Source organism: Phodopus roborovskii, unplaced genomic scaffold (genome assembly GCF_943737965.1).
Source record: "Phodopus roborovskii unplaced genomic scaffold, PHOROB, whole genome shotgun sequence".
NCBI classification, from domain to species: domain Eukaryota; kingdom Metazoa; phylum Chordata; class Mammalia; order Rodentia; family Cricetidae; genus Phodopus; species Phodopus roborovskii.
The window spans coordinates 17,908,001-17,925,928 of record NW_026125397.1 but is presented as its reverse complement, the minus strand read 5'-3'; the positions used below and the strand labels follow the sequence as shown (position 1 = coordinate 17,925,928).

The following is a 17,928-nucleotide window of genomic DNA, read 5'->3' as shown; positions in this document are numbered from 1 at the left end:
CATCTGCTGTGCTATTCTATGTACTACATGAATAACCAAGAGCTCACTGTGCAAAATTCCACTCAGCATCAATTTTAGAATCATTTTCTTTTTTTTTTTTTTGCAAGATAGTACCTTTCTGGGCTTGCTCAGAAATGCACTAGAAAATAGCTTATTAATCTCACCTTCTAACTGGCAGATGGGTTACAGTAAGAACAAGAGATCTTCTGTTTCATTCTGGTAAAAGTTCCAGCTAGGATAAGCTGCTGCCTTGCCAATCTTCTAACACTACCATTTCCATACACACCTTCCTCAGAAATGCCTGCATTCTTTATTGAGTTCCTATTTTCCTCTGTCCAGCAGTCATCAGAGTTCAGGAATGGAGCATAAAAATTATTAAAGGTCATTCATTCCCTTCTTCTCCAGAGCTCAGGAGCTATACAATATAGTCATTTCAGGTAGCAATAGAAACACACACTGGAAGACACTTGACTCCGCCTTGGGGATCAGAAATGGCCAATGAGAGGCTTTCAAGACTAGTTGGTATGTTCAGACCTTGAAGAGTTAGATAAAGGGCCCACAGAGCAATTGCAGTGATTGCTCAAGTGAACAACATAAGAGGGGTAGAATGACAGTAACCAATTCAAGGGATCCTTTGAAATGGAAAAAACAAGTTTCTGTGCAACATACCGCCACATGCATTCATCTGTGCCAGTGGAGAGCAAAGAATTTGATGGAGACAAAATGGCAGGGCAGGGATTGGAGTTATAGAATACCAGCACTTAGGCATTTGGAGGTTTCATTTTCCTTTATTTTGATGCCTCTATTTAGTCCCTCAAGCATGCATGCAGACTCCAGCAGCTCTGGTATCTAGCCCCTTTAGTCAAGAAAGGGCTTGTGAACGGATCTGGTAAGAGGGTTCCTGACCCACATCATGCTTATCAGCATGCCCTACAAAACTAAGAGTTTTCAGTATCAATCTGATGACACCAGCAGTGCCTGAAAGATCTGATTCAAAAGCATGTGCCACCATTAGCTGTGCTTTTTGCCTTTACTGTTTCCAGTATGTTGCTGAAGACCAGCCTGTTAGGTTGGTGCGCTCCACACACTCTCTGAGAACGGAATATTTCAGGTGGCACAACATAGTTGTTTAGAAGTTAGGATTTGCTATTGTATCACCTGGGTCCCACCTAATGCCTTGCCAGTATGTAGGTTCAAAAAGAGTAACTTTTTGACCTTGGGCTGGTGCTCCTACTCTCTGTGCTTAAGGTTCTTATATAGCCAAAGGCACAGCAGCAGCATTGGTTGTATAAGCTTCTCTGAGGATTAAAGAAAACAGTATAGACTCATTCCAATGCTTTAAGATGTGTATTATTAGGGATGTTTCTCTTTACTTTCTAATTCCTCATTTTTTTTTTTTTTTAACTAAGCTTCTTGGAAATCCAGTGTCAAAAGTTTGGTTTAATGGCCTCTCAATGAAAGACTGCCTTATTCATTTTACATTCCTTAATACAGCATATAGAAGACTATTTTATAATATATTGGATGCAGTCACATAATAGATTAAATTCTTTCTTTTTTTAATTTAAATTTGCAACAAGCTTTTTTTACATGTCAATCCCAGTTCCCTCATCCTCCCCTTCTCCCCTGTCTAAAATTCTGTTTTCTTGTAAGTATCCTGTAATCTTGTGTGGCTTGACTTGGTTCAGGATGCTACCAAGGTTTGAAACAGCATTGTTATAATTTAAGTCGGTCATAGTACTGTTTTGGCCTTCTCCGACAAGAAGGTACACTCTACACATAGCACTTTCTAGGGCATATGCAGCAGCATCAGAAGCAGCCATTTAATACACTAGCTGTAACTTTACCTGTATCTCTTCTGTTTTAGTGTGTACATTATTAGGCAAACAGTAAAGAATGACCAATCATAGGATCATTATCAATCTACTGTAAAATTAATTACCCACTATGATTAGAGTTGTGCTATGTGCTGATTAGATCAAGCATCATCTTCAAAGGAGCCTTCAAAGCCAACATCTTTTATTTCTCACCACTTTCTAATCATGTTGTCACCACTAATGATCCCACCTGAGTTCCCAAGCCTGGAGTTGACAGCTAGGGTGACAGGAGACCACAAAGCTTCCATACAACAAAGGAAACCATTGACTGAATGAAGAGACAGGCTGCAGAATGGGAGGAAATCTTTAACAGCAACACTTCAGACGGGGAATCAACACCTAAATTAATAAAGAACTGCTATGAAAAAGATCCCAATCAATAAATGAGGCAAGGAACTAAACGTAACTTTCTCTAAAAAGGAACTACAGACCTAGCATGTCGCTCGCTGAGTTTGCATGACATCCTGAGTTCAACTCTCAGCACCGCAGCAACAGACAAGCAAACCCTGGATACGTTAGCATAGCTAAATTCAGGAGGATCAGAGATTAAAGGTCGTAATGAGTTTGAGGCCATCTGGAATATGTTGAACTGTTTCAAAGAAGAAACAGCAGAAGGAGGAGGAAGAAGGAAGAGAAGAGCATTGAGGAGAAGCAAGGGAAGGGGACCACGTGGAGGAGGCAGCTGGAGTGGCTGCACCAGCACAGCCATCACTGTTGGCAAAAGGTGTTCAACCCCAGCCATCTGGGAAACAGCTCTGAGATGGCGGCTCACCACTGTAAGAATGGCCAACATCAAGAAAACTAACCAGTGCTGGTGAGGATGTGGGGAAAGAGAAATAAATCCCTTCTCACTGCTGCTGGTGGAAATGTCAACAAGTGAAAACACTCCAGCAATTAGCACAGACATTTCCCAAAAACAGCAAGAAAGAATAGAACTGCCATATGACTCTCTTACACCACTCATGTACATCCACCCAGAGAATTCACAGTCCTACCATGGAGATATTGCAAATCCTTATTCACTGCTGCCCTATACACAATAGATAAGAAAGGGAACAAGCCTGGATGAATAAGAAACTGCAGCTGACTTTAATCCCAGCACTTGGGAGGCAGAGGCAGGTGGATCTCTCTCAGTCTGAGGTCAGCCTGGTCTGCAGAGTGAGTTCCAGGACTGGCTCCAAAGCAATACAGAGAAACCCAGCCTCGGTAACCAAAAACAAAACAAACAACAAAAATAGAAACTGGAGCATTTATATAAAAATCGAATCAGAACACTTACAGCAAAATAGATGGAACTAGATAGCATTCTATCAAACAAAGTACCCCAGACTCGGGAAGACAAATAATACATTTCTCTCCCATGTGGATCCTATATTTTAATTTTTATACATTTACAAATGTTTGTAGCGACTGCAGATTATGAAACTAGAAAAGGGACTGTGGGGGGTCTTAAGAAATGATTGGGGAAGGGAAGAAAACGAGTGATTAAACAGATGTGGCGTGAAAACAAAGCGTGCTGTAGGAGGGAAGATGTAGGTGCGGGCAGGGGGATGAGGAAGAGAGTGTGGGAAGAGGACCGAAGAAAACAAAGTGTGTGTGATAACCTCATAATTAAGCCTATTGCTTTATTTCCTAATTGAGAACATCTTCTTTTTAAAATCTTTGTTTACTTGAATTCTCTACTTTTTATCTTTCTTCAGTTGGTGGTGGGGGAGTGTTGTTATTGTTTCTCTTGTAGCATTGAGGTTTGAACTCAGGACCTTGCCCATGCTAAGTAAGCGATCTACCCCACACCCTCAACCCAACTGACCTTAAAAAAGAAAGGCTGCCATTCTCATCTAGTCTGTGATGGCAGGTTTTCTCACAATCCTCTGAATGGCATTGCATGGATGTAGGTACAGGGAACTTAGAAAAATCACAGGCAGAGGAAGGCAAAAGAGATTACACAAACAAGCAAGCAGTAAATGCAATACAGTGAGAGGCGAGTGATAAATGAGACTTGTTCTGAGGAAAGAAAACACTAAGACCTCGCAAAGCAAGTGGCAAAAGAGCCAAATCTTGAAAAACTGAAGAGGAGCCAGACTGGAAAAGGCATGATGCACACTCTGCAAATGATAACTTACATAAAGGAATATGAGAAAAGAAGGCCCTGTTCACTGTTGAAATATAAATAGCTCTAGAAGTCGGGAACTCCGGCTTCATGGAGGAATGCCACAGGGCTGGAGAAGTGGGAGTTAATGGCCCAGAGGTCATTGGCGGGACTTTCAGGACTTCATTCCACTTGCCATATGACCCTTGGAAAGCCACCTGCCCCAACGCAATGCTGAGTCGAGTTTCTTCGTAACTCTCCTCCTTAGCAGCAGTCCCTAGGAACGCCTCATCCTTTCTGTATAGGCTGGCTTAGTTTGTTGGAGGCAGGAGACTCCCAATCCCTCATCCCATTTAGCACCAAGGCTGCCTGGATTTCTCTCTTTATTTCCCAGGTGTCTCTCAGTGTTCAGTAAGACCCCTCAGGCTCCTTACAGTGAAGCTGTTTCCCAAGAGGAAAACATGAATTGCTGCGAAACTTCTCAAGGGTTAAGCCCAGAAGGCACTTGACTTCCTGTCCTCTGTACTGAAGTGGTCAAAGCAAGGCAAGATCAACCTAGCTTCCATAAAAAGGAGAAACAGACCCAGTCTCCTTCCAGAAAAAGAAAAGAAAAAAAAAATAAAAGAACTTGCATTTGCCATAAGTCTTTGTGTTTATACTGTTTTCTTATTTTGTATTGCTGTTTCTACAGATAAACCAGAAAGATCAAAAGAGACTTCCAGAAAAATAGTCTGCCTCCTATTTCCAGAGGCTTTTCCTGTGTCAGTGTGTGTGTGTGTGGACATTTCATTTCCATGGAAACTGAACACGCTTGACTTTTGCCTCCAGTCCCCACTTCAGTCATCTGCAAGAGCATTGCCTAGGAAAGTGGCAATGAAAATATTTGCATAATTATTATGCTACTGAAGTCCTGAATCTATTTCAGGAATAATAATTTTAATATATAGGTAATTGTAACTCGAGAAGCAAAGGATAAAGACCCGATACATATTAATGCTTCTTAGGACAGAGTTCTGGAGTCCAGGAGGGCACGAGAGGAGGTCCTTCTGGTTTTCTAGAGGCTTGCATAGCCATTTCATCCAAGAGTTTCTAGATCCAGGAGTATGATCTATAAAACAAATGGTCTCCCTTTATTGTACACACGGATGATGCTGGAATATGTTTCCTATATGCCAGGGTTGGGCATGCTCCCAGCATCCCTAATGCACAGTACTGTGGTAAGCACCAAGATGATATCGTCCTTCTATATCAGCCTCTGGAGTACAGTGCTTGGAAGGGAGCCAGGTTCCCATGCAGAGGCTCGATATCATAACCAGGTGTTGCTTTATCCTCATTATGTGAGCAGATTAATTAACCATGTTAAGCATTAGTTCCCATTTCTACAAAGCCTCAGTAATAACTGTACAGTCCCCCAGCATCGCTTCAATGGGTTACAATAGGTAGTATTCACTGTCCTTAACTCAGTACTTCCTATGAGTTATCAATAGAATTAACTGCTGTTGTTTTCACGAACGTCCTGCTGACTCAGATGTGTTTCTGTTCATTTCTCAGGGAGATGTTAATCTCTGTGGCTTTGGGCCAAGTGTTATCCCTTCTTGTTTGTGGAATCGGCTTGACCAGCAAGTACCTGGCAGAAGATTTCCATGCCAACACACCAGTCTTCCAGAGCTTTCTGAACTACATCCTGCTCTTCTTGGTCTATACCACCACCCTAGCTGTCAGACAAGGTAAGCTGTCCCTAAGCCCAGGAATATGATGTTTACAAACACATAGAATAATGTGAGCCATGGCTGGATATCATTTTATGAATCTGTGAGATGATTCCAAGTCCCAGATCTCATTTTGTTATTTTGCAGTAACACTAAAAAGAGAATGAATGACTGTGTCACAAAGAAGTATGCATTGTGTGCAGTCAGCAAGAAGTAGGAAATATATGCATTGCAGAACAGTACAATTACTCATAATTTGAATTCCTTTTAAGGTTTTTGATCCTCTTGACGAATCTAAATAGAGTACCTCCTGCAACCCGGAACAGACCCAATGCAGCTGTCCTAAAGAAGCCAGTCCTGAGCTGTTGGAGGGAGCTGCAGACAGACACATGTTCTGTAGGAGAGTGACACAAATATACATGTAAACAGCTCGAGTAATAATGCAAGAGGAATGAAAGAACAGGAGGCTCCCACAAATGGCCAGGTGTAGTCCTTTTTAAAATTTAAAATAAATAAAGGAATAAAGCAAGCTTTCCAAGCATCAATATAAGATAATGCCCTTTAAAAGAGCACATCCTAGAGGCCGTCAGAATCTCATGACTACACTATCAAACTTGATATAACCCTTTACCTATAGCCTTAGAAAAAGCCAAAAGTTCCTCCTGAAACTTAGCTGTTGATCATGATCCACTGAAAAATAATCATTAATTGGTTAAAAACATTCGTATAGTCTAATAACAAACAAGAGCATGTATATATTAGTTTTAATAATTATACTCCTTGAAACTTTTATAAAAATCCATCGATATTTCATTCTTGCCCTTGTTTGGATTCCTCTCTGGATTAGGACTGCTGCTCAGTTATAATGACTTAGCCAATACTATACTTCATCTTCGAAGAGAGTAGATCACAGGCTGCTGGGGGTAACTTAGTTGCTAAAGGGCCTTCTTTGCAAGTGTGAGGCCTTGTGTTCATATCCCCAGAACCTACCTAAAATTCTGGGCATAGCTGCATGCATTCGAATACCACCACTGGGGAGGCAGAGACAGGCAAATCCTTGGAGCTCTCTGGCCAGCTGGCTGAGCAGAACTGACAAGTTCCAAATGTGGCAAAACACTCTGTCTCACAAAGTAAGTTGGAGAGTAATTGAGCATGGTACCTGATGTCAATCTCTGAGATTTACATGTGTGTGCACGCACATGCGTGTCTACACACCCACACACAGATACACCCACACTCACACACATACAACTACCTATACATATGTATGGACACACCCACACAAGCACATATATAACTCCCCCACACACACACTCACTCACACATTCAGTCACACACACACACACACACACACACACATATACACACACACACACTAGTACTACACTAGTACTCAAATGATTGTCCTAATTTAATTTCCTAAATTAAAACCTAATTTAATTTGCTTTCCCTAAGGTAGTGTTACTTGAGGTTTTTTGTTTGTTTTGCCTTGGTATCAACAGCTGTAACTACTTTTAAGAGTAAACCGTCAGCCTTCAAAAGTTACAGACCCTGCAGCTCAGCTACGTTTCCTCAGTGTGAGTTGGAAGCAGATGAAGTTGAATATAAGTGTGTTGTCCAGCAGTTGTCACACTGTTTCTTGAATGGTGCTTCAAGCCAGGAAAAGACTCCAGGAAGGGAGACAATGGGGGAGGCATACAGTTAGTAACTCATTTCTGAGAAACTGTGAGGCTCTGTACAAAAAGGAGAGATACTGGATGAATATAAAAAATTCATTTGATGTGAGCTTGAATCAACATTAAAAAGAATAGTATTATTTAACTCAGTATAAGGAGTATAATTAATCATAATGAGATTAAATTGGGAACAATTTTACAATAGCTCAATACTGTAAAAAAAATTCATGCAAAAATGGTGAATTCATTTTTTGTGATCTTTAAGCATCACTGGATGTTGAGATCTCAAATTGTTTCTTCTCTTTGGATTCTTGTCTGTATTATTTTCTAAAGTCCAGGGATTTAGTAAGAGTCTATATCTAGGACAAATAAGCAGATTAAAAATCAGAAAGAATGACTAGAACAGTTGTAGGTAGAAGCCATAGAATGAATGTATGAAAAGACTCAGGGTTAATAGTATTAATAACGCCATTGACGTTATAATGTGCCTGCTGCAGTGTATGTGACATCCCTTCTTACTCCTTCAATCTAAGAAAGTAATTATCATCCAAGATTTCATAAGTGAGACACCAAGAACGCTGTTCAAGTGCGTGCTTGGAGGAGGCGGGAGCCATGAAGGGCAAAGGCTGGGGAGGGGGCATTGCCTAGAGGGCCCATGTTTCTTCCCATGGAGTTCAGGGGAGGCAGAAGGACAGGTGGGAGGCCCTTTATAAAAACAAAGAAGGAGGCAGTCATGTTTCTTGAATTCGAAAACCCTGAAGAGGTGTAGTCTAGTGAGACACCGCAATTAGACCAGGACGAGGTCTCACAGAGTATGGGAGGAGCATCAGGGTGGGCAAGTCAGAGGAACAAAAAGGCTGAAGACTGGGCAGGAACTTGGAGGCACTTTAGAAGGAAAGACTAAAGATTGCTGAGGGAAGCCTGTCTTCTCGGTCAGTGGAGGAGAGAGTCAGTTCCCACAATGCAGTGCTCTTTCTGGAGACTTTTCCCATCGTCCTCGATGACCACGGAACTTGCTTGAGTGTCTGTATTGGGTGTTTACTCACAATGTTTGTTTTACGTTTCATCTTTAGAGTTTTAATAGGCTGACATTAAGCTAACATCTGGAAATTAACATAGTAATTGCATTAAGTTTGTGTATGCTGAGTCACTTTGATGTTCTAGAAACATAACCTTTGTGTTCAGGATCTTCATGATTAGAAGTCTGTGGGTAAGGGAGTCTTTTACAACCAGTCTCTCCTTCCCCAGCATTCCTCACAGTCTGCAGGTAGGGTAAATTCCTGACCTTCCCATCTCTCCAAGCATGAATATCACCTACCTAGTTGGGCCTCTATATATGATATGCATGCATTGGACCACTTGACAGTAAGTAGTTTTCTGGCTCTATTTTATTTTATTTTTTAAACAGATCTCTGTCATTGTACTCAGCTTGTAAAACTTACAGTTGTCAAATCTTAAACCCTCTGAGAATATTTAAGCTTGATGTCACTGTAAGTAACCTTGCCAAAAATCTGACTTCAAGGGTAGGGCAAATTCTCCCCATCAAATTTACTTTAGATCAATGTCCAAAAGATGTGGAGGTAGCAGGTTCCTGTGTAGACTCCAGCAAAAGTAGTTGTGAACTTGCCCTTGGGTATTAACCAATTCTTGGGAAAACGTGAGGGTTGTTGTCTTTTAAAATAGTGTGGCTTGCTAAACAAATTCTAAGTGTGGCCTGAAAGGCTGAAGCTATGCTTTCTTCCAGTTGGTTCTGAAACTGAGAAGATAACTACTGTTCATAGCAAAGCTTTTCGGTGATGGAATACCACAGAAATAAGTGTAGTTTGCACCAACGTGTCCAGCTCGAGAATGAAAGTAAAATTGAGCATGCTGTTACTTGAACCACACTAACGACGCTCAAATTCCCAAATATTGTCTATAAATGCTTACTTTCATTTAAATGGACTTGGTTACATAAAGTAAATAAATAAACAAAGAAAGAAAGAAAGAAGTATTTGGGAAGTGAAATGTGTCCGTCCATAAAGAAACTGGAAAGCACGTTAACTAAGAAGGCAAGTGAGGGTTCAAACCCTGGCCATGAAGACTCTCCTTCATCTCCACAGCCTTCATTCCTTCATATTCCAGGCAACATTAGCTGAAATTCAATAACCGGGAGCCATAAGAAGTGTGAATACCGTGCAACAAGGGAGGGTAGGCTGGAGTTCTACTGAAGACTGCATGCTTGCTCTAGTCAGACAGAAGCAAGAAATATGACCACTTTTCAAATTAAAAGGGACATGGGATACATTTCTTACCAAGAAATATTTATCACCATCAATTTTTTTGTTTGCCCCAAATCATCTTTTACTGGTTATAACTGTTTCCCAGAGTGCCATCAGTGCTTCCTCAGCAATAAATGAAGCTAATTTATTTACTACCACTTTTCTATATGTGTACCTAATTAAGGGAAATGAAGAACGTGAAGGGAAGATGGGCTGCTTAGGGAGGAAGAAAAGCACATTCGTCCTTCAGCTGTGGTGTGGAAAAGGACATGGAAGCCTGGACAGAGCCAGAGGTGTCGGCCACTGTACCGACCCTGGAGTGCCCTTCAGTGCTCCTTGTGACAGATCTTACAAGGGCTGCTTTTTCATTGACAAGGATTTCTTTAAGGTCTTCCAATTTTGAATAAAAAAAAAAAAACAATCTAGTTAAAACAGTTCAATAAACAGCTGATTCTTGAAGATAGACTTTCACATAGTTTCTATCATGTCTTGCATTGTGTGTGTGCGATGAGTCTCTAATAGTATGATGTAACACTCATAAGCAAGTCTTAAAGTATTCACATAGTTAAAAAAATAATGTAGAAGGTCATCTTCAAAAAAACAAAAAATAGGGTCTTGCCGTAAGGAAGTCACGGTAACTTGAATGCCTGCACTTTGAAATGCCGACTCTGGTGTTGTCTCAGGATTTCACACACACACACACACACACACACACTGCCCCGCCTCAGGTTCTGGCACTACTCTGCATGTAGGAATCTCTGCCCTTACCTGCACTGGAATGTGTTCAGTGTTTGCCACAGATGGTCAAAATCCCAATTCAAAGCAGGACAATTATTTAAAGTAAAATCCAGAGTTTCCTCAGAACAGAAGACCAAAGACATCTCTGTACACTGGCAGCTCCCAATTCCTCCCTGAAGCTCTGAGAGAATGGACTGGCAGGCTGGCAGGACAAGAGCGCACTTGGCAAACGTAAACATGGATTCATACATCCCCTGGGAGCTGTGGGGAGCTAGCACCATCAATTTCCTAAGACTAGAGAGGTAATTTTTATTGAACTCTCTTAAAGCCTCCCTTGTGGGAAATTACTTGGCAATCTTCCATACCTATTCCTTGTCAGGCCACATTTATTTTTACTTCTTAAGTGTGATTGGAGAGTTGTAGTCGCCACAGTATAGAAAGATTGCATGTGAGGGGTTTCTGAGACGAATCCTAGTAGATGCTCCTTGAGAAATACTTAACATTGAAATGGAGGACAAAACAGGCTTAAGGTTGAGGAAGTACATGCAGCGTGTTAGGAAATTGGAAAGTCACACAAAAGAGGAGTTAGAACCCGCTTCTAGCAAAGCTACCTGTCAACACACACAGCTCTCACTGGTGGAAGTGCAAACCGGACACATTTACTTTCAAAAACAGTTTGGCATTTCCTGATAAAGTTACAATTGTACTTCCTATATGATCCAGCGGTTATTCTCTTCCACGAAATAATGAAAGCATCATGCTGACACACAAAGCTGTATGCAAATGCCGCTTCAAATGCTTTCAACCCCTGCAAACAGCTCCAATGAATGTGCACTAGTCTATGGAAGGGGAGAGAAAGATGTTTGTGGTGGTGTCCCACCAGCGAGCCCAGTATCCATGAGGCTAACACAAGCAGATTATCACAAATCCAAGGCTGTCTTCAGTTAAATAATGACTACCATGCCAGTCAGAGCTACAAAGTAAGATGCCTCATCAAAGATAACAAAGGAGTGGTGGTGATGGGTGTGGTGGTCAGTAAGTTTGTTCATGGTAAAGGTACTTGCCACACCCACCTTATGTCATGAGTCCTACCCCAGGGGCTCACCTGATAGAAGGCGAGAACCATCTCCTTCAGATTGTACTCTACTGTTCACGTACATGGCATAACACAAGTGTACACACAAAATAAGAAAATGTAAATAAATTATATATCCAGTAACATTTCCTAATAAAAAAGAATACATCCAGCCATGTGAACTAATTTTAAAAGCATTATGGTAAGTACAAGAAACCAGATGCAAAATTTATACTCCAAGTAGACAATTGCATATTTGGAGAAAGCAAAATAAGAATGACAGAAAGTAGATGCATGGAAATTGAAAGTGAGGGCAGACTTCAGAAAGCATCAAGAAAACTTTGTCTTGATGGCATTGTTCTCTGTATCTCAATTGTTACGGGCATTGTATAAGAAGAAACATTTATCAAGACTCTTCAAACCGTACATTTAAAGAGATGAGGTTTATTGTGTCTATATTATACTTGATGGGAAAATGGAAATAGTGTATTCCAACATTGTGGTTCCCTGGCTGGAATAATATATTGTTGAGTTTCCAGTAGGTGGCTATTCTTTAGGTCACTTACTGATATCAGGAAATGTCCTTGAAAGCATCTTTTTTTATTGTGGCATCCTTCTAGAATACCAAGAACCTTGACCCATCAAGCTCCAAGTTATGCATCAGATGGTGCCAAATACACATAGTCTATGCATATTCATTGGGCACAGGATAAATGTGCAGCAAATGGAGCATCCCACAGTCTTAGTCATACTTAGAATACTCAATATTAAGCATTATATTTATGCTGCAGTATATAATCACAAATACTGGGTGTTGTACGTAGAGCTTTCAGTATCAACACATAAATGACTTTCAGACTGAAAGAAACTGACAAGAATATGTAACACCATCTTCTCCTTTTAATGCATCCTCATATAAATTCACACACACACACACACACACACACACACACACTCACTCACATCACATCCTCCTGCATCCCCCATGCTAAATACCTCATTAATGAATTCCCCTTTGATTCCTTCATTCCAAACAGCATCTAAGCTTGCAGGAAGGGATTGTCTCCCTGTTGTATCTGGAGTCCATGTTGACTGTTAATTCGGGAAATCTTTAAGCATTCATCTTTCCATGCTGAGAGTTGGCGAAGAGCAATACTCATTCCTGGCACGGAGCTCCAGTGTTCATGTGGGAGATTGAAGGGTGGTTACAAGATGATAACTGTATTGCTTGAAGCAGATAAGTCCCTTCTGCCAAAATAGTGCTTTGTATGTAATTAGTGTAAAAATTCAGAGGAATGGAGTTTATCCTTACAATCATCTTTCTCATTAAAAAAGAATCATAATGGAGGAACAAAGCCATCCCTGCAGTGAGCTGAATTGCTTTCCCTGCGTTTTCATTAAATCAAAGACTCAGCAGTTGGGACTCTTGCACATGCTATTGCATGCTGCTGCATGAGATCTGCAGGAGAAAATGGTTTTTTTTCCTCCAAGGATTAGAATTGCATTGTGATTACCTTCAGATCAGAATTCCCTGCCTGTGCATTTTACCAATGTTCCTGTTCACTGGTTTCTATTTTTGAGGCTTCCAAGCTGGAGCAGGGGGAAGATCATTCAACTAGACACTTAAATGCAATACATGAAAATGGGAATTCTGCTTTGGGCCTGAGTCAGTACCTGTATGAGGAAAAACATAATGAAAATAACTCCAAATATAAAAATGTTCAGAACTTATGTTGTATCTCATTTTCCTTTGTGTTATTATTTAATAATTCCAAGACAGAACATAAGCATCCCTTTCTTTCACTCTTGCCTACCTACTCAGTCATTTTTAAGGATGTCTTTTTCCCCCTTATGATATAATTTCTCTTAGATGAAATTGGAGTAGTTCTATATTTTATAGTAAAGAATAATGAATAATGCCCCTTAGTGAACTTGACTACATTAAATATTATATTGTTCACCCTTGATTATTTGATTGAACACTTTCCCCCTAACATGAAGTGAACATTGTTTTTCTATTTAGTAGGACTATGATGTTTTTGTTCAATTCTATTTACTTTTTTTTCATAAATTGCCACTATATGACCATTCTTTTTACTAAACTATAGGTGAAAAATGTTTACATTAACTTCTGTGTGAATCTTTTCTGTGGTTGTTTAAAACAGTTGCACTCATTTATATAATGAATTCTAGTTTCTCCTTCCCATTACCTTCTTGAATCCCGCAGCCTCTTTCTATGAAGCCTCCATGTCCCTTTCAATGTTCACAACTTCTTTTTGTATGTGTAACCCACTGAGTTTATTTAGTTTCTTCCCTGAGTGTCTCTAGGGATCTAATGTTTCTGTTCCCACTGAATCTTTACACTCCTGTGTACATACTCACACAGATATCTTAATATTTTAAATGAAGATAATTAAAAAAACAAAAAAATTAAAAACACATAATTTTAAACAATTATGGTTGAGATGTTTTTTGGATTCAATTAAATCAAAACTCATAGCTGCTTGGGGCTGCGCTGCTTCACTTTACAAATCTGGATAATAATGGTAAATAATGGTTATTGTCTTTGGAGTTTCCTGTGAGCTAAGTAAGGTGTGGTAGAGATATGAGCCATACAGGAAACATTCACTGAACATGACAGATATCAGCATTCATTTACTTAATAAATGCTGAACCTTCTCCTCATCCAGTTTGGGTGTTAGTGTCTTGTTTGTTTTTGAGACAGGGTTTCACACACATGCTAGGATTTTAGGCATGAATCACCATGACCAGCATTTCGTCAGTTTGAATTTTATATACAAATCTTTTATTTTGAATAAAATCCCCAGGGAAACTCTGGCCAGGAGTCCTGCATGCATAGTCTTTTTCATGTGACCTTGAATGGCAGAGGTGCTACTTGTATGATTCGTAGAGGAATCCAGGAGGAAAAAGTCGAGGTGTTCTCTTCCCACTATGGTGGCCAATGTGAAGGGGAGTTCACTCATGTACTATACAAATGTGAGACTATTCTAAAGAGGCACAAGTTCAAGGGCACACTTCTGGGGCATACATGGTGTCTTTGCACCTTTGCCAGCCAAGTCAAGAGAAAGACAGACACCCGGTACCTTTGTCCAGAGGCTCCAGAGATGGTCTCAGTCTTTTAGCTGTGAGTAAATCTACATGATTCCCGAGGCTTAGGAAGACAGCCAAGGAAGGAGCTAGAGGTCAGTGAGTATTTTGTTTGTTTATAAAGAGCTCTCTTTAGTACTCTCGATTGGCATGATGTTGTTGTTGTTAGTTTGTTTGTACATAGGTAGAGCTTCTTTTGGAATCTAGACTGGCCTTAAATGTATGTCCTCCACCTTCTCAGTTTTGGGATTGTAGGTGGTTGTCCTACACACCCAGCCATCACCATGAAATATGGAGGCATAGATCCTTCCCATCTTGTATCTCTCTTGTATCTCTGTGTGTGCTTCTTATTTCCTCTGGTTTCCTGTCTTTAGTCTAACCTTTTCCTTCCCAGGTAACCTTAACCTCATGTCAAATAGACAGAAATGGGAAGGAAATATTCACATTCCCTTGATGGAAACAGAAATATCATTACAGATCCTGGGCAAAGGAGAGCAAACCCAGGTTCCATTCCAGGTTCATCTGCAGATAACCTGTCCTAGGCACTGTGCTTTGCTCTGTGAAAAGCTGCAAGCACATGAAGCCTGCTAAAGCATGTGTTAAGTTAGGCTGGACCACTTTCTTCCACCACACATAATAAATCGGCGAACTGTGACCAACAAATACTCCCATAGGAATGGACCAGGATTCAGACCAGCTGGGAAATCAGACTCCCCTGTTGACTGAGGCTCATGGCAGCCTGAGAAGTTGAAGAAAAAGAAATGCGATTTGGTCCAAGACAGAGGACTGCATGTCGCCGGCAAAAGATCAATTCTTGGGACAAGGAACACAGAAGCTTTAAAACGACCCTGTCTCCATGAAATCCTCAATGGATTTCATCATGGAGAGCCAGGCCATTGTTCTATAATCAAAATCCCACATTCCCATTAACTGATTGGAATAACAAGAAGCCTATCTCATTTAAGGACAACGAATACCACAATTACGAATATGCAAGTAGTAAGGCAGGCTTGCTCCAAGAACCAGAATTGTTCTTGATTGGCTCATTCAAAAGACTTTTGGACACATACTCCTGTTTTCTTTCTTTTCTTCTTAAAGATTATTTTTCGCTATCATTCTAATTATTGCAGAGGCAGCATAAAATAGCATTTTCTGTCTCAGAGTTCAAAACTAACATCTGAGTAGGAGGGAAGAAAAATAAGATGAAGAAGAGCTGCAAACTGCCCTCAGAGAACACAAAGGACTGGGGCTTAGGAGCTAGGGAAATGGCCACCTGTGTGAGAAGAGGGGAAAGCATGCTTTGGGGACCACAGAGGTGTTGCATGGCCACTATATGGCCGGGCTGGGGGATATCACAGACAAACTCAATGGAACAGTCAAGCCCCTCCCAGATTCAAAGCACAGCTGCCTGATGGCCTCCCTTGGCCTTCCTGTGAAGGTGTGTATGCCCTTTGCACCAAGCGCTCCCCCCCCCACCCCCGACTTTGCATGAAGAAAAACAGCAATCTGCTTTCCCTCTCCCTACGAGCACATTTCAGCTTTGCCTTTGGTGGCTGAGGTCGAAACTTCCAGCTGTGCAGTGTTAAACTCACAACTATTATAGCACAGCTTTAAGCCAGCTATTGATTTGAGACTTTTGTTAGTCTCAAAGAAAAGTGAAGCAGACCATCCAGGAGCAAGCAAAGAACATCTAAAAATAAAGCCAGGAACTTGGTAACTAACTTCTCACAAAGAAGTGCGTGGGCATGGCTTATGTAAGTGACACGCATGGGAAAGTCTTGGCACTGTTAAAGTTGTAAATTATTTAGTGTATGGAAACGTATTAACCCATAGCCCCAGGTTTCTACTGTTTTGACTTCAAGTTGTGTAATTGTGATAACTGAGGGAAAAAAATCCTGGGATAAATGTGTTCCTATACTAAATGGTGGCCTTTGAGGATGTCAGCCTGGTATACAAGGCAAGAATATGTCCCCTTCCCAGAGGTGTTTTATAGTGTTAGTTCTATCTAGGATTCCTTTAAACAGAACATTCCAAAAGTCTCCCATTGAGTACATCTCTTTCGAATTTCTACTACATAACCTTCAGTTCTCTTACCTACTCAGTCATTCTTTTTCATTTCATATGGACACTCATTCATCACTCGATTCATTATTCATTGATTCAGCAAGTGTTTGGGGAAAGCTTTCTCTCATCAGGCATGCTGTGCCCGGTGTTGATGACACTCGAGTGAAGAAAGGCCATCTCCCTTCTTCTGTACCTCCAAACTTGCATGCTAGAGATGACTGACAAGGAAGGATGCCCATGAATGAACAGGTAAAAAAATCTGAGGGGCTCCCTTTCCCATCGCCTCCAAACAGCATTACAAATGCCTTTACTTCTATCCTGTATGTCATTCTGTCTTTTCCCCAATCACTCAGAGGCCTCCTCTTTCCTAATCATTCTGAACACAATTCATTAGAAATGGCTATAATCAATACATTGCCAGACTAAAGAGATAGATGGCTCAGTGTTTAAGAGCACTGGCTGCCCTTCCAGGGGACCCAACTCTGATTCCTAGCACCCAAGTGTCAGCTTGCAATGAGCTGTGTCTCTAGTTTTTGTCATCTGACAACCTCTTTTGGCTTCCATGGGCACCAGTGTGCATGTGGTACACAGATATAACTGCAGACAAAGCACCCATACACATGGAAATAAGAACAATAACTAAAAGAATAATCGAGCCATTGCTGCCCAGTGATCTCTCCTTGGCCTCCTATTTGATATACAAATGTGCTTTTCACCATGACCCCAGTTGACCCTAAGAAAGTGCCATCTACTTCTCAAGTCCCTAAGCCACTCCCATACCCAACTGTATCCCCAGAGAATACTACAAAGCCATCGTCACCCACCTCTGCTCCATTCATATTGATCTGTTGTGACTTCTTATCCACTGGCCTTCTATGAGCTAGCCTACTTTAAAGTATATTAATGGCTTCCTATATTTTATAGGTCCACTTCACCCTCAACAGTGGTAATATATGGATCAAAGGTTTATATTATCTTGCCTCACTTAAGTGGACTCTTCATGAAGAGGCAACTAGTCCTTGGTTGTTATTTTAGCTCCTTTAGGATAGATGCCTTTGCCCAGTGACTTAGTGTCTCCACATTCTGACAGTCATGCTCAATTTCAGCTCTTGAAAAATTTCTAACAACCTTATAAAATATTGAAGCTATAATAATTCTAAATTATAAGGCAAAAAGTGACCGGTGGAGAATATCAGAGTTCTGGGGCGTGGTGTATTCTTCTTCTGACAGAACAGACAGCTTGAAATCATTCACAGGGACAGTTAGCATATGAAGAAGCTCAGGAACTGAGAAAGAAGAATCAGCTCTGACATTGACTGGGTGTCTTATTT

At 40.8% G+C, this 17,928-nt stretch overlaps 1 protein-coding gene across 1 annotated transcript in view; it reads left to right on the top strand.

Annotated features, from left to right (window-relative positions):
• Nucleotides 1-17,928, top strand: part of Slc35f1 (solute carrier family 35 member F1) — a 355,956-nt gene that overhangs the window by 217,431 nt on the left and 120,597 nt on the right. The window contains exon 2 of the mRNA XM_051175520.1: nt 5,518-5,693. Within this exon, the coding sequence (XP_051031477.1) occupies nt 5,518-5,693 (176 nt within the window). The remainder of the gene's footprint in view (nt 1-5,517; nt 5,694-17,928) is intronic.